We start from the raw sequence: 23,535 nt of genomic DNA on the forward strand, positions 1-23,535 counted from the left end.
TGCATTGTTTCCAAACCATGGAATGTCACATGTCTCTGAAATTACATTTTTTGGATTCATATTTTGACGTCCTCCCACAAAATTAAGGGACTATTAGTGATGAATATGACGAATGGTCCCACCAGGGCAACATTTAAATAGTGGTTCAGTGAACCGCAGGATACTTGCTGAATTTTGCTGGCCTATCATCATAGAGACTCCTTCAGATAGGTACGAGAGAAAAAAGATACAATTGACATTTCTGTAGAAATTTGTATAGACTTTTATTTGCATACGTAAATTGGCTATCCTAATTCTGTATAAAAATATTATGGGACTGTACAATATAAGTTATACGAATTAAAAGAGAATGAACTTCACATATCGATTTAGTACTTCTAATTTTGTTAAAAATCAGGGGTAAACGTGGAGGGGAACGCGGGAGGACGCCGTTCCTCCAATTCCAGAAAAAAAGTACGGCGTCCCTCCTCTTCCTAAAAGATCAATGATCAAAGATATGCATATGGGACGGCGTGACGTCATCCTTTCTTTTCAGATCCACTTTTACCTTTGGTTAAAATAATCTCTTTTCAACTAAAGAACAGAACGTGACCTCAAATTTGTATTACATTATAATTTTTCACAAATTCTAGACCGAGTCAAATCGTTTTCTCAAACTCCAAACCAATTAATCCATTCAGTTCACGCAAGTCTTCTGGCAAAAAGCAATAATCGATCCCTATTAACTCGAAATCCAATTTCTTCAGAACCGTTTCATGAAAATATTTTGTCAAAGTTGAGACCAAATTAATTCGTTTTTTTATACCTAAAATAGAAGACTCTCCGTTTTGTGAAAATTGTTGCTTGAAATTCTTAATCTCAAAATGAGGTCAACATGTTGCTGTCTTTGATTACTTTCGAAACTTTGTGCCAAATCGACTTCTCACACAGTATTTCAAAGTATATATGACCAATTTCGTGTATATATTGTCAGCACTTGAAACGAAATTGAAACGAGAAATCTTTATATCTTCTACCTAACTTTCGAAGTGGAATTTCTTGCTCATACATTCTTGTGTAATCAGTAAAAATTCTTTTTAGTAAGTATTCTCGGACTATTAGCCAGGTAAAGATATTGGCATCCAGCGCTTTGAATGCTAACAGCGCATCATTTGAAACGTCGAATGTCAATATATTCACCTGACTTATAGCACGATAACACTTACTAAACCCCCTTCGTCAGGAAAAATTCAATTTTGTCTTCAGTAAAAATTCTAATTTTACACCAATGCTTCATTCGTTTTTGCATATTTTTAATGATAAGTTCATACACTGAATTTCACTGCGAATTCAATGAATGTAAAACTGAAATTTAGAGTTTTATAAAAATTGCTCTGTTTCTCTTATTAGGAGTGAAACATTTGAAAACATTGGAGACCTTGTTATTATTAATTGGGAGTTTATACACCAAGTTTTGTCTCCTTCAAGAACTTATTTCCTTGTTAACTTTAAAGTAATTCGTGGGATACTCTTTTCTTGGTTTTCAAAAAGAGAATATCTTTTTATCCCCTTATGGGATGAATTTTTAAGAATTTCTTTGTTATAACTTTGTGATAAATGGTGTATTGTCACTAAATTTTGCATTTGTATCTTTGGGGTATTTTCACTGAGATGCTGTCAGTTCACTCCTTTATATAATGGTAGCCCCATAGATAGCAGGCAAAGTTAATTTGCAAATAAATTGCAGAATTTGTGTTAATATTAAAGAGAACATTTTCGAAAGACAACTTTTCACAAATGCAAAAATTTCAATCACTATTTTGCACCTGATGATGAAAAAGTTACATAATGTTTCTGTGTATATGCGTGTAAAATACAGAAAACACAAATAGAAACGATTTTTTTTTATTTAGTAAAAATACTACAAAACCTTACTCATCTTTTTTTTAGCACTAGAGTTTTCATTATTGTTATATAAATTAGGGATGAACCGAGCCCCCGTAAGTTTCTGACTTTGAAGCAGTTACGTATATACAATACAGTATTTTGTTTGCGAATTATAATATAGGTTACATGCTCCTTTTTCTTTATATCAAACGGAAATGGTAGAAACTGGTTTCAACGTCAATCGCAATAGAACGAAAACGGTTGAAGAAAAGGTTTTTGAAAGGGGTTCAACACATTAAGAGCCCTTTCTCTGTCGTTATATATCTACTGAATCCGGAAATGGTTGAAGTGCACTGCAACTTCTGGTTTTAGTACTGCACTACATAGAACAAAAATAGTAAGAGATAGCGAAAACTAGATTCTTTTGTTGGAACTGATTTAGTTTTAAGAATACTTGTAAGTACCGTCTCCCTTAACTGTATCCATACTGGACGTAGTAGAATTCAATTACTTCCGGTCTTAACGTTGATCGCTATAGAGTGAAAAATGTAATAGACAATAACAAGCTGTTATCTTCAATCAATAAAGCGTTTCAATAACATAGTCCATATCCACTTTAATTTCTTGACTAAAACCGGAAGTAATAGGATTTAAGCACTTCCTGTTTTAACTTTGATCTGTATAGCGTGAAAACGACAATAAACAACGAAAAGTTGTATTCTACTATCAATTAAGCGTCCCAAGCACCTATTCCATCTGCACTTTAATTTCTTTACTACAACCGGAAGTGGTAAGATTCAAGCACTTCCGAATTAAACGCTGATCAGCATAGACTGAAAACAGCAAGAGACTCTGAGAAACTGTTTTCTTCAATCAATAAAGCGTATCACTAACAGTTTATCTCCAGTTTAATTTCTTTACTGAAACCGGAAGTGGGAGAAATATACTATCACTTCCGGTTTCAATATCAACTGCGAAAATATGACGTTATACAAACCAAAGTCCTAAACAGTGGTACAATTTCGGCTCTAATTTGTACATTGTATATAAAGGGGCATACTACTATATCCTCTTTCAATTGCTCACTGCAAAAGAAAAACGGTAAGATAAAAGATAAACGTAAAACAGTTTTTTTAAACAATATATAAATACGTATTCAGCATTCCAACAACAGATGCTATCTTCGCCCTTAATCTTCCACTAAACGGGGACTGGTAGAAATTCCTACTGCTTCCGGTCCCAACTTTTATCAGTATGGAAGAATAATGGTCACATATAGCTAAGAATATTTGTTTTTAAATATGTGTTCACCGTTAACATTTTGAGTGGCTAGTGTAAGTGCTTTTGGCGTGGCAAATCCGTGTACGATTCATGTGGTTTCGAACCCACGTTAAGCTTTAGATCCACGTCTCATATAGCCTCGCTGCTGAAAAGGACGCTAAACTGAAAATCTAGTCTATTTCAATCTTCGTCCTTAAACGTTTACTGAAAACGGAAAAACTAGAAATTTTTGGTATTTCCGCTTTCAATATTGATTGCCATAAAGGAAAACTGACACCAGATACTGCAGGACGTCGTCTTTTGTTCGAATTTAGTCTACAACGAATTCGTGGGTCTAATGTCTATGTCGGAACCGGAACTACTCCTAATTTACTACCTCTTTCGGGTTCAATAGCAAACTCCATAGAGCAAAAATGGTATGCATTATCTTTTATATAAATTCTCTGTTTCGAGATTCACTCTTAATACTAGCACAATCCCACCATTGAAACCAGAAGTCACTCTCTTCACTGGGCTAGTGGCTACTTCATATTACTTTAAGACATGTGATCCCGGGATCGATTTCCGGTGAGAGAACACACAAAAAAGATTCTCAATCCTTCATTTCTATTAATCTTCCGTCTCCTTTCGCCTACAGTATAATTATTGCATTTTAAAATGAAAAGAAAAAAAAACATTTTCAGAACCCGGAAGTTGTAGCCAAAAATGCTCGTTTCAGGATTTAAATATTGGATTTCCATAGTGGGAAATAGTGAGCAACAACGGAAATTTGTTTTCTGATATAGGTTTATTATCTCAGGATTTAATTTTATCTCCCTACTTTTCCGTAGATTATAACCAAACATGATGGGCCTTATGCAGAGTCGTTCTGAAGTGTGATTAGTGCCATACTAAAGAGTTCGAGTAACACATGTTTCCTGCAGTAGTCATGCCTTTAGTATGACGCTAATCATACGTCAAAACGGCTATGCATAAGGCGGGATAAATCTGTGACTTCTGGTTAAATTTCGTAATGTGAAAAGAAACTCACCTGGATTCCAATTGTAACCTAAAGTTATAGGGCCTTATGCAGAGTCGTTTTGATGTATGATTAGACGCATACTAAAGGCCTGACTAATGCAGGAAACATACGTTAGTCGAACTCTTTAGTATAGTATTAATCACGCGTCAGAACGACTCTGCATAAGACCCATGGAGATTACATATTTGACTTTCATTATAAACTTTATCGCTTTTCATATAGGAAGCAGTAGACTTATATGGCCTTATACAGAGTTGTTTTGAAGTATGATTAGCTCCTTACTAATAGTTTGACTACGTTTTATCAGGAGTATATTCAGAATCTCTGATTAGCACGTAGTAGTTGACTTAGTTAATCACATCTGACCAATTAATTTAGAGCAGATTGTACCTTGGTTTGTCCACAATAAATTTACATTATGAGAACACAAAGACAATTAATTATCTGTCTGTCTTTCTACCTTTCACCTCAACGGGTGAATTAACTATGAAGCAGCTATTTAGCTGAGTCCTCTACAACTGTTTCTTAAAGTGAACAGTGAGAGATGAGCAGAAAATTTCCAGTTTCCTTCGGGATACAGACAACTTATCGATACATTATCTTTCCTTATAATTACAACATAATCCTTCTATTGTCGTTAATATTAATTGACTTCTCCTTATTTCTGCTATAAATACATCCATCTGAAATGAATACGTTAATTATAATCTGATTTAGTAACTATTTACAAGTTGGTGATGTCAAACCACAGAAATCATTTCCATTTCGTATATCATATACTTTCATTTTTTACAGAGTACGTATGCCACGCCAGGATTTACGTAGTTGGCACATTTATTTTCCTCACCCGACGTATTGGGGTTATACTAGTTAATCATACCCAAATCAACTTATTAGCTGAACTCCAAGCAGACTCTGAATACCAAAATGTACACCCTGCTTAGTACAGAACTACTACGACACTAACTAATCACATGGCTAAAGCTTAAGTTATTCTCTCTGAATAACGCAATTCATGATGTAGTATCTAATCGAAGTAGTTTCATGTCCGAACCCACAGGGAGCGTGGAGGGCTTTCCCCCAGAATTTTCACTGCTCCCCTAAAATTTTCACGGTAGGCTTGCAAATAAGCTCTCCCCTTTATGATATGGTTGGATCTGACCCCTTTCATTTTTGAGCTGCCTACGGGCCTGAATAGATTCTTGTCATAATTCGATCCATAGATATCTGCCTATATGTCTAGAAGCATTTGTAGTTGCCAATATGAAGAGAAAATATTTAAGAGGCAAGTGAACTTACTTAAATATTGATAAAACTAATGCCTACTTACGGTCCTTCCGTCTATTGATAAAGTATTATGAAATTGTCGTTTACATGGCTTTAAGTGGCAAATTTAACAACCAGTGCTAATGAGAAACTTTCCTGAGGATTATGCCAAGGAAAAAGAAAAATGGTTGTCGTGCGAAAAAAAATCCTCCTGAAGTAATTAGTCCATTAAGCAACACCTCTCTGACACCAACCTACAAGCGATGCACGAGGCAGCTATTATCTTGCTCTCTTTTTTGCCGCCAGAGGTCTCTAGTTTCGTCGTAGAAGGATGTGGCAATTAAGAAAGTACGAATTAAGAGACAGGAAAAAGTAGAAACAAGAAAGAGCTTAGAAATGAATTTTGAAGAACTTCTCCTCAAAGATAAATTAACGTATAAATTAAAGTTAAGTCTGCATGATTGATTATACATTAATTAGAACTCGGTTCTCTTTATATATTTGATTTAGAAAACGCAAAACTAACTTAGAAAGGAGGTAATATTTCTCCTGTTAAATGAAATGGATAGCTTTTAAATGTCAGAATTTTGATTTGTCTTTAGTTGAAATTTTATCTAAACTTTTCTGTTAAACTATGAACCTGCACTCTCTACACAGTGTATTATTCATATATCAGCACGAATCTCCTTGTCATTTGTCAAAATATGTGTACTTGTTCCTTTACAGACACAAGTGAAAGACATCTTGATAAAAATCGGCAAGGGGTACCATAAAGGAGAGATTGTTTCGATTATTATTTTTTCAATATCTCGCACCCTTTACAAGATTTGAACCTACTTCCGGTTGGAGTTTCTAATTCGTGTATGATCAGTGTTTTGTTTGTTCTTGCATGCAGTATAAGCAAATATATTACACACACGATTATTTCTATGCGTCATTGATATATGGTGTTCCTTGGGCAAAACACTCGAAATGATAAAGATTCATTTTAGACTGGAGAAATGGCAATCCTTTGTTCTTTATGATCATTTGGACATGAAACAAATGCCTAAAAGATATACAACCTCTGTATACAAACATGTTGTGTCGGAATGTATAACTCTTAGGATACATTTTTTTAAAACTTCAACATTTCTAGTGTACCCCTAAAAAATGTAATAAAGAAATAACGGTCATGTTTTTTAATACTCAATTAGAACTGGACAAGCTACACAAAATTTGGAATCGATCAGTGAAAACTGCATGTTTCTAGCAGTTATGGTTTTCGAGATCTCGTTGTGGAAAGGATTGAAGAAAAACATATAAACTTTTATTTGGAGACAAACATATAAACCTAGAATTTTAATATATATAGATAGTTTGCATATCAAAGCAATGTTTGTTACTTTTCTCTTGAGTTTTCTTTCTTTTCTTTTTTTTTGCGGGAGAGGGGCACGATGGCTCAGTAATAGAGCGCTTACTTCTATAGCGTGGGGTCCCTGGTTGAATCCCCGGCCACGTAAGTTTGTGATGGACAACATCGTTTCCATGGATTTTCTCGTGGCACTTCCGTTTCCTCCCATCTTATCATTCCACCAATTCTTCCATCATCATTCACTTGCCTTAATCATCGTCTCTCTTAGCCTAAAGGGCATAATCGTAGGACGTTAAACTGAAAGATTTCATTTCATTTTTTTTCTATTTTTTGGCTGATATCACTTTCTTTCTAAGTCTTACCCTTTATCTTTGCGAAGTAGCAAGCACGATGGCCCTGATGTCCATTCCTCTTAGACGCAAGCTAATAGTGGGGAACGGTGGCCTACATTATGAAGGTAGCAATGGCCGCCTGACAGGTGGGCAACGGGTAGCAATTGTCCTCTCCTGGGTTTTCAAAGGGAGGTTCAATTCTTCAAGATAGATACATACAAAATTTGCTTACTCAAAGACTATGTCGGTCTTTTGTAACTAATAGAAAAAATTCTGTCGGCGTTCTTGAGATTTGATCTTCCATTATCGTCTATCCATTAACCAACAGCAGCGAATTCAATCCCGGTCGTAGGGATGTTCCAACAACCGGTTAACCGGTTTCGGTTCGGTTTGTAGTTTAAACCGAATCAATCGGTTTGGACTTCAAACCGGTCCGGTTCGGTACAGTTTCGGAAAGGTTCGGTTCGGTTCGGTTTGTAGAAGAGTTCGGTTCAGTTTAAGAATTGTTGGGTCCTTTTCAGGACTGTTTTGTTTGGTTTCAGTTCAACATTTGAAATCGACAGAAATGCAGTTTGCATTATTATGAACCGTCCACACAGACGGCTGAATTATAATAAGGCTGAATGTTACGTTTTTCGGTATAACTTTATTCAGATTAAAATTATTTCGATATTACTGAAACAATTGAGGGGTCGTACTTTTGTGGGTACTTTTACGAATGCTTGGGATTTTGGAATAAAACTCTTAATATCAGTTTGAAGACAACTTTACGGCATGGGCGGATTTAGGAGATACCGTGGTAGGGAGGGCAGTTACTTGAAGAGTGGATGCTGTCCAGGAGAAGCTACGTTAAGAATGAAACATTCAACTCAGGGGGGGAAACATGATTTACGCCCTGTATGTGGAATATATCGTGGTGCAATATTATCAGGTAACCAAGAAAATTTGTGCTATTTTTGAGAACAGTTACTTTTGTCGCGTTAGTGTGGTCAAATTGATTATGATGACGTTACACAGTATGACTCTACATTCGTTGTACTAAAACAGAGCGGTGATTCCTGAGAGCAAAACAAACAAAAAAGTTCCAGTACACATAGGGCAAAAAGCGTGTCGTTTAAGTGTTATAGGCTGCCGAAAGCATGGGAAAACAAACTTTAGAGTTAAATATTGCACAAACTACTGATCGTAGACGTGATGCGGCATGATATCGACAAAGAATCCTAACCTGCTCTATCCAAATTTGCAGTTTTCAGATTTGTGCAATGGCGGCGCAGGGGATTCCCCAAAGGACGTTAGGAATTCCCTGATATTTTATGACGTAAATTGAGTGAACAACAACATGTAAAGGACATTTCACTGCCTGGAAATAATACTACGTGGCAGGTCAGTACTCATACACGAAGATAAAAGATGGCGGATGAAGTAAAAATTACTGTGTGGTTGCGTACCTCCTCAAAAAGTACTATACAAGAATTCACTGGAAACTTTACGTCGCTAGAATGTGAAAATACGTACGGCACAAGTCGATAAGTAACAGAAAATTAAAAAAAATCCGATTGCTGACCTGCTCATATTAATGATATCGCAACGCTTTTGAGAACGCATCTACCTTTACAACTACAGTAATTGAACAAGAACTACAAACAAATAAAGAACGCGTAATAATAATAATAATAATACTGTGATGTACTGATCGAAATGAATGCACTGTTTTAGCGCATTCATTTCGATCAGTACATCACACAAATGCGACTACAGTTCGTTTTTTCTCAATCAATGTTCTAAACTGACGGATGTGAAACAAAATATTCCTTCCATTCACGATATTAGTACGTACTGTAACAGGGGCCGATATTTCTGGTTCCAAATCGTATAACGGGACTGCATACACAAGGTAGTTGCAGGGAGCAAGGTGCAGATGGGAGTCTTTGTTTACATGGAAACAGGATAGTTGTCAGAACGGACACTACAAAAGGTGTTCAAAGTTTCGACCCGCCACTTCAATGCAAAGGTTACAGCAGCGTCGAAGTGAAAGACGCTACGAACGCGTTGAAACACTCCTGACGTTTCCTGAATGCTCCACGCTGCAGCAACAATTCGAGCAACCAAATCCTCCTCTGATTGCACAGGCGTCGCGTAGATTAGTTGTTTCATATGGCTCCAGAAAAAGAAATTAAGTAGTTAAGGTCGGATGAGCGAGGTGACCAAGATACCGGTCCTTCTCTGCCGTCCATTTGTTCGGAAAGGATGCGTTGCGACAATTTCGCACCTCCACAGCAAATGTTCTGGAGCACCGTTGTGCGTAAACCACATCTTTCGATGAACAGCCAACGGCACAGTCTCTACTAGTTCAGGCAGAATCTCTTTCAAAAATATCCAATACTCCCACCCGGTTAGGCATTGTGGTAGTAGGTACGGTCTGATGAGAATTATCAACGATTCATGCCCACACATTCATAGAACACCGTTCCTGATGGGCACGAGTTGACTTTCCATATGGGTTTGCCTCAGACCACAAATGTTGAGTGTGAATGTTCATCACTCCATCATGGGAAAACATAGCTTTATTTTTGAAGAGAATACGAGATATGAAGCGGGATATACTAGCATGGTTCGCGTAACCACTGAACAAACTCCCGCCTACGTGGATGGCGTGTAATGCATGTACCCTTTGGACATGGAAAGAGTACATCTGATTTTCGTGAAGCATGTTCCAAACCTGATGATGATGGGTGTTAATTTCAGCAGCTAATATCTGTGTGCTATGTGCCGTGTCGTCTTCGTGCGGAATGAGGCCGACGAATATGGACGCGACACAGGAGTAATCAATCTAATAAAGGATAAAAGCACTGTAAAATAGATTGAGTAAATCATAATTTGTTGTAAGAGTCACTATAGGATGTGTGAGATTCATTGGTTTGGTTTATTATGTTCTTCTTTTTAAAGAAAAGAAAAAGTAAAAAGAGTTAAAAAAGTAGGAAGAAAAAATCATAAAAATATGTGGATTTTTAAGGTAACGATAGGTGGAAAGACTGTTAGAGGAAAAGATTGGAGTCGCGATAGGGGGCGTGGTCATCGTATCCGACTCTACAAGCTAAAGTAGGTTCCGTTCCTACTTTACTTGTATTCGTATTTGTATAACCGGAAGATTGTCCAGCCAGACGATTGTTCAGTCTATGGATTGTAGTTTCGTTTCGACAGGGTTTCTCTTTATTGAGAATAGTTCACCGTTGTTCTTCTTGTTAGTGTGATATGTGTATTATTGACGTCTATCGATAAAATCATATTGGTGATATGTCAGTTATATATTACAAAGTGATCAGTGCAAAAAGAAATGTTTTATTCCTTGATTATTCAATTCTTGCAAGCTAACTTAGTGGCAAGTCAAACGGGCTCTTTTTCTTTCCTCTTTTTGTGGCTACTAAGTTATGAAAGTAAATCGGAGAGTGAAAGCTTTCTTTGAGAGTGTGTTATATGCTTGTGAATTGATAGCACAGATAGTTATTTGCTTTAGAAGTTTATGTTCTCAATTTCTTTTAATTCTGTGCAGAGAAATAGTGAATTTAAAGGGCAGTGTTGTGCGGGGCCTATTGTGCCAAGTGAAAGCCCGATTAGATCACATTAATAGTAATTCCTATTGGGCATTAGCTGGTTTAGTTGGCTTAAAAACCAGTAATAAATCTTTCTTGTTTTATATTTTTGTGTGGAAACTAAGGCACGGAAAGATTTTTGTGAGGAATTACGTTACATAAGAAAAATGACGTTTTTCCACCAATTTGATTTTATTCGAATATCAGAAAGGCTCAGACTGAAGCCATATTACCTAAAGAGAGAGAGGGTAACACATTGAAGGTAAATCCGTATTCGAAACAAGTTAAGGTGAGTGAAATTTATGACTTATTCCAAGTAGTCGCTGTGGCTTGTTTAATTTTATGTTTTGTCCGGTTGTCTGACTTGTGATCCACTCCAGGTCATATTGCTAATGCAATTCCAACGTTTTTTCACCCTTACGGAAATTCCCAGATTTTTCTGCAATTTTGATCTTTCGCGGAGAGCTAAGTAGTAAGGGGGGACAAACATAGCCTTTTTTTGGTAAAATCGTTATAATTCCAATATTTCCAGATTAATTTGGTTTCTTTTTCAGTTTATAGTTAATATTCGTTCCATATTGAGTTTTCAGAGTATTTTTGCCGTAAAAAACCAGACTGCAAATTATTTTCCTCGAGCATTCTCATTCCACGTTTATAGAAAAGAGTAATTAGAGATGTGAATATATTATTGGGTGAGAATTGCGTGAAATGTTGGATAAGATATGTGTAACCAAGAATGAAAGTTTTCAATATTTTCATTCTATATTCTAAATTTGAGACTGAGAGTTCAAATGAAAGAAGAATTATTTAATACAGCATAAGAGAGATTATATATACTTATTTGCTTGAAATTAATTGTCTCAGTAACTTGGATCTAGTTAGTTTTCGTAAAGAAAGAGAAATTTAGAAGCGCGCTAGTAAATTGTTAAAATTTTGCTAACTTTATGAATTCAGATTTGAAGTAATGTTGATAGAATTATTGAGAATAATCTTTGACATTAAGAGGAAATTAACTTAATTTATTCCAGTTATATTTGCTTAACAAATAGAATCTTCTTTGAAGAATAATTTTTGAAATTATATTTCTATTTAGAATTCAAGAATACTAAACAAACTTTACTGCATATTAGAATCACTCAGATATTTCGTTAGTATATTTTTTTATTTTAATATTTTTTCTTATTAATTGTTATTTCGTTAGTGTATCTACATTATTCTAACGTAATAGTGTAAATACACAACCCAAGTTTGTTAATAAAATTGTTATATAAAATTAAATTTCTTTTGTGGTTATTTATTTTATATATAATAATTTATTTCCTATATATGTTGAATTTTCTGTGGTATTTGGAAATATTGCAATAATAATTAACTTTCACACTGACGAATTGTACGATGGAGAACTAAATCTTTCGGTTCAAGTCCCATCGACTAGGTATTATCGGATTGCATTCGGACTGACGATTATTATTATTCTTTTCATTATTATTATTATTATTATTATTATTATTATTATTATTATTATTATTATTATTATTATTATTATTACTTTGAATGATAATAGTTGTCGGACTGTAAGTTTTCTGTAGATGTTAGGTGGAAGGGGCGTTACAGCTGGTGGTTCGGTTTGAGATCAGTTTGGTCCGGTTCGGTTTGGGATCAGTTCGGTTCGATTCGGTTTGGGATCGGTTCGGTTCGGTTCGGAAACGGTTAGCTTCGGTTTCGGTTAACCGTTCCAAACAGGTTTAAGTGGCAAACCGCCCTTTACGTTTTCAGGAACCGTCCATCCCTATCCGGTCGTGGATCGGAACCCACGTTAATACAAAGGGCCCCGTCATTTATATCTTAGGAGTTTCAACAAGTGTACATAGTTAGGTTGCTTAGCTTAGATTTTGGGTTTTAGTCGTGTAGTGTTTACTTTTCGATTGAAAATATGAAATTTTCGATTAAACTCATAATCCTGAGATAACTAAAGATTTGCTTAAACTATGATGTTTCGAATCCTGGGGTACAACACCAACATATGATAGTGCTAGAAGCCGATTCAGTGATAATGATCCCAGTTGAATATACGGCACAGAAATAGAGTTACTTATGAGATAAAAATTTAAAGCTGTCTGATCTCGGAAAGGCGCTGCAAAAGTGATATCTCGTCCCAGAAAATGTGTATGTTTTTATTGGAAGAATTCATACTTGTCATGCATCTCGTCTCAAAACTTCTGTCTCATCTCGTCTCGTGCGTATTTCTATATGCAATCCAAATGGTAATAGCTCTAGAGTATAACGCCAGAGAGTTCAGTTTTAGATGTTTAACAGTTTATTGTAGAAAATTTTTTTAATGAAAATTTCCTAATAAACTTCAGACAGTCTACGATTCCAATTGCAATCAGTAATGATAACATAGAAGATAGAAATACCACCGCGTACTGTAGTTGCTAACGCGATCGCCTCTAGTGCAAGCGGTTCAAGATTCGATTCCCATTAGGGACACTCGGTCGAATAAGTTTAACAGCGTTTTCAGATCAGCTATCCTGAGTTACGATTAGGAAAAAAATAATGTTTATTCCTTATTTATAAGGTGATCCGTATGGTAGAAATACCCCGCAAGGATAAATGGGAAGAATAATTGTGTATAACAAGGTAATGAGATTGAGAATTGTCATCACAATACACATATTAATATGGAAGAGCGAATTTTAAGACAAATTAATAAAATGAAATGAAATGAAATTTTTGAGTTTTACGTCCCACGCTTATGCCGGTTAGGCTAAAGGAAACGGTGATAATGAGAAATGAATGAAATGGTGGAATGAATAAAGTGGGAGGAAACGGGAGAACCCCGAGGAAACCCATGCACACGGTGTTTGTCCATTACAAAGTTCACTTGGCGGGAGCAGGTCTTGAACCCGGGACCCCATACACCAGAGGTGAACGCTCTGCCACTGAGCCACCGTGGCCCCTACAAATTAATAATGTAGTAAGTATATGGTTTCAAGGAAATTTGAAGGATTACACAGAGATGTTATTTATATCAGTATTAACAAAATTTTGTTGACTTATATTGAAATCAACAGTAAGATAGGATGCTTATATTAGAAATATCCTGACACTTGGCATGATCTTTCTTCCGATCCTGACACAAAGCAGTGATCGAGAAAAAGAAATAGTTGGAACGCAATGAGACTGAATTCGATACTTCCGCACTGAAGGCAGTAACAGAAACAATTAACCAAAATGTGCTGAAAATATGTTTAATCAAAGTTGTTCCATAGAGGTATTGAAAGTTAGGACCATTAAAGTAGTTTTAAAATGGATCGTTTTTAAGAGGAAGAGAGTGGGAAGTGATGTCGGGAGAATTCACGATCATAGACATCGAGGAGATGAACACATCGAACGTAACTAAATACTGCATTATCTAAAACCATTTTTCAAACTCGGAGGATTTGCTCTTGACGAGGATTGGGCCCAAATCGGATTGAGTATAGCCCGCTCCCCCCAGGGATTTTTAAAGAATCATAGTGATTCTAACGATTCATATTAATTCATAATGAGTCGGAATCACATGTTATCAAGATTTAAGATGTAAATCTTGTGGTAAGGAGGCTTTAGTATAAGTAGTAGTAGCGGTAGTAGTAGTAGTAGTAGTAGTAGTAGTAGTAGAAGTAGTAGTGGTGGTAGTTAGTAGCAATACTAGTAGTAGTAGTAGTAGGAACGGGTTACAAGCCCCGCAGGGGTTGGTTGGGTTGTATTCTCGATATAAGTAGTAGTAGTAGTCGGATTAGTAGTAATAGTAGTAGTAGTAGTCGGAGTAATAGTAATAGTAGTAGCAGATGAAGTAGTAGCAGTAGTAGTAGTAGTAGTATAGTAGTAGTAGTAGTAGTAGTACTAGTAGTAGTAGTAGCAGTAGTGGCAGCAGCAGCAGTAATAGTAGTAGTAGTAATAGCAGTAGTAGTAATAATAGTGACTCTTCCAGTTCCGGTGACTAAGACCTGGGGGGAGCGGGCTACACAAGCCCCCAAATCATAATGTAATATTTTTATCCAACAATTGAGAGGTAAGCTTTAAAATAATTATCGGTTGTTATATTTCGACCAGGACGTCCATTCAAAATAGCACTTAATTCCATGACAATACTTGCAGACAGATTAGTGTTTGTAGGCCCTCCAGGTGCCTTACCAGTATACACTACGCCCTTGTACGCATAACCAGAATTCGAGTCACAAATCCCAAATAATTTTATCACATATTTCTTTGGTTTTTGCGGCATATATTGAATAAAACTGCACCTACCTTTGTGAGGGACTAAACTGTTCATGGACGGTAAGAAATAAGCTCGGCACCATAATTCTTGTACAGTTCTGTACAAATACAAGTATATTCCATTCACAACTTATAGGTGGGAGGCGATCAGTCTTACTTCTCACAGCCCTTGTACGTTTGTCATCAAATCGAACCATACGGAGAATGTTCAAGAAGCGGTTTATAGCCATAGTAACTCTGAAACTAAGATTTGATCGAGAATCTAAAATTAGTTCTTTCAGAGGTATATCCCAACTCTTGAACACCAGCAAGTAATAGTAAACGTAAGAAAGTAGTCAGTTCGATGGTATCGACTTCCTTCCAAGCAATGCGCTTTTCTTGTGCAATCAGTTTACCTTCCAAATTAGTACAAAGGCGAATTTCTTCCAAAAGGTTAGGGCTAAGGAAATAGTAAAGTGCACTTTTCGGTGTAGTCACAGTAACATGATAATTAGGACCGGGATTGTTTCTTACACATTATAGGCACGAGTCCTGGAACATTTAAGGGGATACTTGCTCCAAAGAGTACCGCCCTTAGAAGTATAATAATGTCTAGATGGCATACGGTTTACAACGCGAGTGGCAAGGGGAATGTTTTCTTCGCTTTCACTTCCAGTGTGATATTCATCACTCGAGTCTCACGTGAAAGAATCCGAAGGAAAGATTGTCATAGTTTCAAGTTCAGATTCACCATCTTCACTTTCTTCTACAAGTAGCTCATCCAATATTTCTTCTGTAAAGTCACTCATTATGGATGTATGTATGAAATACGACCAGTGGAAAACTTGAAAATGAACATCTAAAAAAATATGGAACCACAATGTAACAACCAATATGACTTTCTTCTTCTTTTTCTTTTATAAACATTTAAATACTCATTTTCACTGTAACCATGATAAACAATTTCCCTGTATCAATGACCTTTTTTGTTTCACAGAGTAAGGAGAAACATTTCAAAATGTTTAAGGGTCAATCTGACCCACAAAGTGTAAAATAGGGATGTTTGTTAAATATCACGTAACACAGAAACATTAGTACACAAAAATATTATTTCATAATAGCAAGTATAAGCAAAAATTAATGATATGAGAACTCAGAAAAGAACAGCTGTAGAAAAGGTATATAAGGCACAGAAAAATTTAATTGAAATACTCGCACGGTCAATTTGGCCCTGGAAGTGTATCTAAGGGTTAATAATAATTCCTTTAATTTTATATTTGCATAAATAGTAGAAAATATATTACTTTTAAAGTGGACGCTATCAAGAATATTTCACAATAATGTATAATCTATACTTCTTTCAGATGGTCAACACGTTAACTACTATAATGTGAGATTATTATTATTATTATTATTATTATTATTATTATTATTATTATTATTATTATTATTATTATTATTATTATTATCGTTTTTTTTTGAACTAACGTTAGATGTAAAGACAATACAGAGTCAGGCCTCATGTGTAACTTCTCATTAGCGGATTATAATTTGAGAAACCCTGGTCTAAATAAATGAAAAGAAAGTAAAAGAGAATTAAAACTTGAAAACTCTGTGTGTAAGTTGCCGGCGTCGCGAACTAAGTTCTTCCTGGGTGACAAATGATCGTAATTGCACCTTCGCCATAGAGAAATCTTTGAAGATGAAATAGCAATAAATCATGTGGTACATTTGTAGCATTTCGTCCTAGGATAAAGCAGTTAAACTCTAATTGACTTTCTAAACAACATTATTTACAGACTCTTGGAAAGACTATAAATTGAAAGACCGGAAGAAGAAAACAGAATTACTTTTAGTCTTTTAGTACAAAAGCAAAGTTCGATTACTACTTCTTTTTAAGAATTTGTTCTGAAAACGGAAAGTATCATTATCTCTTCGCTCTTATCTTCAACCCCGAAAGAACTCAATATTTACTTACAAATAAAAAATAATGTTGACAGATGTCTCTCGAATTCTCAAACATCTTTTTCAAGTCTGCTAAAACTCTTGTTGTTTAAGTAAGCTATCACTGACTGTCAAAAGCAAAGATTTAAAAGCAAAGGTGCTTAAGGAAAAGTTATTTTATACTGAATACAAAATACTGTTACAAAGCATTTAAAGTTTAAATTGTTTAAAAACGTTTCGCAAGTGTGTAAGTTTACTTAAGTTTCTACTTCTTTGCTGGAGTTAAAGTTGTGCTAACTCAATTGGAATTGTTGATTGCTAAACATGTAAATTATTTTTCCGCAAGTTATTCAGATATTATTAAAACTTTGAGAGGTTCTTCTTGAGTTGAGTTGATTTTGAGTTTAACGTCCCTTTCATCAGTGAGACTATTTGGGACAGAACCTACATGGAATACGAACCACATGATTTCTCTGGAAATCGAACCCAGGTCTCTCACGCCAAAGGCTCGTACGCTAACCGCTTAGCCACGAATGAGCTCAAATTTTTTAGATGTGATTCTGAGTTAAGTAACAAGTAACCGTTGAGAGAAGTTTGCATGCAGGTTTATTTTCGGTTCACCACTCGAAATAATTGTTGAAAAAATTAATTCTTTCACTAATTTCTTTCTTATTGTCTTCTAAATGATTTGCGCTCTGCGACATGAAAATATCTCACTGGCCATAGATAAAGTTCAAGGGAGGCATCAGATGTAATTGTTGAAAAATTACAATTCTTTTACGATTTGCGAATAAATATGGTGCCCGGATGTATGGCATAGAAACTAAAGTGCAGAAAACACAAACCAATCTGTGCTAGGTGGCCACTGAAACGGTCGAATGCTTGATACGAGTTTCAATCACACTTGTCATGGTTTCATACTAGTAGGGCTCTATTTGTAAACATAAAGTACAGCTTCTATACACTCTGAAGAAATACAACGCTGATGGAAAATAGTATCTAATACAGTTATCATTCATATACACTTATATACTGATTTATTTTATCCTTCGTAAAGCATTTGTAATGATTTCACATTAGTAATCCGACACTTGCAAACTTCAAATACTGGTGCATTACTTTGTATTTAAGTGAGGGCCGCGGTGGCTCAGTGGTAGAGCGTTCACCTCTGGTGCTTGGGGTCCCGGGTCCGAACCCTGCTCCCGCCAAGTGAACTTTGTGGTGAACAAACACCATGTGCATGGGTTTCCTCGGGGTTCTTCCGTTTCCTCCCACTTTCTTCATTCGAGCATTTCATTCATTTCTCATAAGCATCATCTCCTTTAACCTAACTGGCATAAACGTGGGACGTAAAACTCAGAAATTTCATTTTTACTTTGTATGTAATTCTATTACCTGCAGAAACGAGACGGAAATTTTGCATGTTAAATTTCAATGTGTGGACAAAGTTAACGTTGGCCTTCTTACATTATAAGATTCATTTATAATATCTGAACAGGAATTTTTTAGATTCTAAAGGTGTTTGAGCCCAACATAACCACAAGTGGACGTAATCTTTTTTTAGCAGTGAACCCGCCAGTTGTAACTCCCATTTCACTTCTTTCGCAATCTCTCTTTTAAAATCGGACGAGCCTTTTGGGTTGTACACTCTTTATGCGCCTAACGTTAAATGAAAATGCAACGTTGCTATTTACATGGACCCACAACATAAAGTGAATGTGGGCATGTTTGAAATAGGGACTGGCCATCGACACGTTAGTGTAAAAGACAGTAACTTCATTCACTTATGTTGTGGGTCCATGTAACCGGCAACGTAGCATTTTCATTTAACATTGGGCCCATAAAGAGTGTACAGCCCAAACGGCTTGTCCCATTTAAAAAATTCCTTCACTTTGGATTGAAAATATATTTGGAGAAGGACTTCCCTCTTACATTTTGTTGTAACTCTGATAATAACAGAGTTACCCTATGCCAGGGGACTTTTGATACACCCTATATATATATAAGTTGGATAGAAGTCAGTGGAGCGCTTTTGTGAACGCGGCATTGAACATCCGGGTTCCATACGCCATAGAGTTAGTTAGTTAATTAAATGAACCTGATGCTTGAATATAGAATACTAATTAAAATAATACATTTTACTTAAACGTTTTTTTACAGAAGACTCAATATTAGTTTTTTGGATGACTTTTCAGAACAATAAAATATATCTACTTCTTCATAAACCCTAATGATTTTATTGTATGTAGCACAAATTCTCCATGTAGGCGATATGTGGTGCATTTGTACGTGCCTTTCTGCAGTAGAACAGACCACTATTTCCCTTGCGTGTTTTGAGGGATGGAACCTGGATCATTATTTTTGCAATTATGTATATTTTACAACAACTCTGCAGAGCTCCTCCGTGGCTAAGCGGTTAGCGTACGCGCCTTTGGCGTGGGAGGCCCGGGTTCGATTCCAGGCGGGAGCTCATGTGGTTCGGATTCCACGTTAATCAGTAGGTCCACGTCTCATATAGCCTCGCTGCTGAAAGGGACGTTAAACTCAAAATCAACTCAACAACAACTCTGCAATTCCTGTTAGTTACTTAAAACTAAAATTTCAAGTACCAAATTACACGTCCACAACCTTAAAGAATTTCGAAATATAAACATTTCATTGTTATAATTGCGACCCTCTCCCATTTGACATTTTTGAATGTTGAAATTGAAAAAAAAAATCATCCATCTTCTCTTTTAACTTACGACATGAAATCAGTGTACTGTCCAAAGTCAACTTTCTTGCTTATGCAGTTTGCTCTGAACTTTGATCACTCTTCCTGCCACAACGTCTTGTTTCATATGCAGTTATAAGTAGAAGAAGATAATTCTAATACTCAACTGGTATCATCACTTTACCTATTCAACGAATTGTAGTAATACCCCAAAGTTAACGTAGTCCCTTTGGAAATCACGTAAGTCCAAATCACGTAAATCGGCATTCAAATTCATAAACATTTTGTTTCATAGTGACCAAATACTAACAAAACACTCGTTTAAAAGGAAAATATTTTTTTAAATGCAGTTGTTTTAGTGTATACTAGCTGAAATACCTATTCTTCGCACGGATCAGTTAAAATATCTATGTAAACAAACTGAACAACGAAAGGAAAATATTGGTCATTTTTTACTACTTTTACATGTCTCGGTTACCGTCCCCCCGCAGGTGATCCCCGGCCGGCATACACTGCTAGCTGAATTTCAAAGTGATCGCTAAAGGAAGTGTAACCATTGATCTCAGCAACCGCGAAAACTATGAATTTGACACTAATATGGATGTTAAACTGAAATGTTTCATTTTCTTTACTGAGGACTTTACATCTTCCTATAACTATTTTCCCAATGAATATATACGATAGGTCATGGTATGTAACAAGAAGTTACGAACTTTATAGGACTAGTGTAATTAAAATTAACAGTTATGTTTAATAAAACAAACCAAAAATTATATGAAAGTTTTGCTTTTCATTGTATAAAATAAATTATTTTATGCCACATGCACTAGTAAATCGGAGTTTCCTAATACTCATAAAAATTACCTCTAAATCAGAGATAAAATCTTAATACAATCTGAATACATAGATAAAGATTAATACATCTAACTTAGAACAAGCTCTTTCATTTATTGTTCAATTAGGTTTCATGATTTAAATGTGTTTAAAAAGATTACTTAAATGTAAAACGTACATATTGATATAAATTGGTAATTATTACGTGTCATTAACTTCTTTTTCGATGCAAATTTAATTTGACAAATGTTTTACAACCGATTGTCAATCTGACGTCCGTGCGCCCAAAATTTTCCGTCAGGGTTTACTCCGTTGGCCGTAATTGTCCGCGACCACGACTGCTTATTCATACGACCAAGCTTGCTTACTTCGTATTGAATCTCCATATCTGAGGATTGTTGCCAGTATCTGCAGCCTGTGCACGCGTCTGGTTGCACTCAGAACGTACATTGTCCTTGTTGGGACCCGATCCCAGGTAATTGGGAATCCAAAGGTGTCCAAACTCACGAGGTCAGCGCTCAGGACTTCGGAAATCACGCTCACTCGACCTCAACCTCACGAAGTGAGCGTAAAGTTGAGTGAGCGTGAGGTCAGACTGGTTATGTGAGCATGAGGTTGAGTGAGCGTGAGGTCAGACTGGTGATGTGAGCGTGAGGCCGAGCGAGTGTGAGGTCAGACTGGTGAGGTAAGCGTGAGGTCGAAATGAGTTTGTGAGCGTGAGGTTGAGTGAGATTAGGTCAAAGTGGTCACCTCTGATTGCAACGTTTCGAAAAAGAAGAATTAAGTTTTAATGGTGTAATGTAAAATTTCTCTAGTTGTATTTCGAGCTCTCTGAACCTTGGCTATTAACTATTAGACAGAAAAGTTTTCACTTATAAACACTAAAAGAACAGATGGAAGAAATATTAGCTAGGAAACGTTTTTTTAGAGAATACGCTACTTACCCATCAATAAGAGGTACTTCTTTCAACATTTTCTTAACTGCTTCCAAGTGATTGGGGTGATCGTCACTTTTTCGTAACTTCATCGCCAAAGGAAGGCCCACACCTACTCCCGTCACAGCCAGCAGGATTAGAAACATACATATTAGGCACCAGTTTCGGGCTTCGAATACAGCACCTGCAAAGAAAAGAAAAAATATCGCGTTGTCTTATATAGAAAAGTGTGTCATAAAAAACGAATCGATATTTCAAACATTTTATGTACAGTGTTGTTCAAAATCTCTGACAATTCACTTCTCTTTGAAACATTATATGCTCTTTTCGTGCTCTTATCTTAGTCAAAGTTAAATCAAATAAATATGGAGTTTCTTTGGCTAATTATGACCCTTATCTAGAGACAAAGTATGTCCAAATGTTATACATCTATGCTTCATCAGCCCTCTTCTGTCCCGACATTGCTCCTTGTAAATTTTGGCTTTTCCCCAAGCGCAAAATTACTCAGAAACAAACTAACTTTCAGTCCCGAGAAAACACCATGCTGCAGAGTTACACGCTACTTCCGATTATGGAAGAACTGTTGGGACAAGTGAGTGGAGCCCACAGTAATGGCGAATCTAGAAGATAAAAACTGGGGACCAACCAGAACCTAGAATATGACAAGTATATCATGAGATTACAATTTTTCATGGGTCCTGCAGAAGTTTCTAACTTAACTCTCTCGCTATGGATATTATGGCTAGGTTGGACGTTGACATTCTGAAACACAAAAATTATTTTATACATTGTATAACAGAAAAACTGCAACTGAAACTATATTTAATGTTTCGAAAGAAATCTAATAAAGAATAACACGCAATGCTTACTATAAACTTTTAAAAATATATTAATAATAACATGAATTCTTTCGTTACTAGCGTTCACCTCTGGTGCATGGGGTCTCGGGTTCAAAACCTGCTCCCGCCAAGTAAACTTTGCGGTGGACAAACGCCATGTGCGTGGGTTTTTTCGGGGTTCTCCCGTTTTCTCCCACTTTCCTCATTCCACCATTTCATACATATTTCATCATCACCGTCTCCTTTAGCCTATCCAAGATATGCGTGGGACGTAAAACTCAAAGATTTCATTTCATTTTTTTAAAACAACTTGAGGAGAATAGGCCCCCGGCCCGAGTAGATCCGCCACTTGCCCAAAGGAGCTATTTTGATGAGTTATGGTAGGAGTGTGGTATCTAAATACTCATTTTTCATGAACACGAGATATGTTACTTGAAGACCCTCGTATACAGGAAAATACAGAGAATTGTAAGTTATTATAAAAATCTTTATCACTATTGTTTTCATTCAGCTTGGACCATGACAAGAACACGAACTGGATAACCGATAACTGGGTGACCAAAAATGTGAACTACATCCTTCGATTTCTCAGCTATCTTGAAAACAGCAGCAAACATCTCATTCCTCTGTAACATTTTAATAGAGTAACATTTCCCTAGGAAGTACGGCTTTGATGTTGTATCGCACCCTAACATAGCATGCGCAGAAAGAATATGAAAGCAAACTTCTTCACTAAGTTCGTGCTTTACTTCCTTAAAGTCATAGACAGTCTTTGTTTTTGCAGTTTGCTTTGGCTCCAGGCAGAGAACAAAATGTCATGACACTCATTACTGAAATGATGTATTACTAAGACCAGATCAGTGTTATCACCTACAATGACTGTAGGTTATTTGCGCACCAATGCGCAAAGATATATATCTGGTATAGCTGCTTATGATACATTCCCAAGTATGTTAGTTAACTTTGAAAATTTAAATTTATTACTGTTAAATATTTCTTAGCTCATTTACAGTTCCATGTAGCAGAACTTAACATAATTAAATACACATTATACTCGTACATGCAAATTTATTTTCAACATAATGCATATACGAGGCGCATCCAGAAAGTAACTTTCCAACGCGTCCCACAGGCAGGAAATCGTATGTTGCGCGAAGCTACTGCGTGAACGTAAGAGACTAAGGTCCTAGAATGGCGTATGCGCCAGCGAAACTTCGCTTCTGCTCTCAGTAGCGGCGCGGCGCGCGTTGAAGATAGACATTTCCAGCTCCCGCCGCGTATGAAGTTCGAGCAGTGATAAAGTTTTAGAATGCACAGGGCA

General features: G+C 36.2%; 1 protein-coding gene across 1 annotated transcript in view; it reads right to left on the reverse strand.

The window, feature by feature from the left end:
- LOC145669900 (uncharacterized) overlaps positions 1-23,535 on the reverse strand; it is a gene marked incomplete in the record, with an annotated part of 529,127 nt that overhangs the window by 42,014 nt on the left and 463,578 nt on the right. Inside the window, 1 exon segment of the mRNA XM_081738249.1 lies at positions 21,385-21,559. Coding sequence (XP_081594375.1) covers positions 21,385-21,559 — 175 coding nt within the window.

This window comes from Thermobia domestica, chromosome 2 (assembly GCF_964235325.1).
Source record: "Thermobia domestica chromosome 2, izTheDome1.hap1.1, whole genome shotgun sequence".
Classification (NCBI taxonomy): Eukaryota; Metazoa; Arthropoda; class Insecta; order Zygentoma; family Lepismatidae; genus Thermobia; species Thermobia domestica.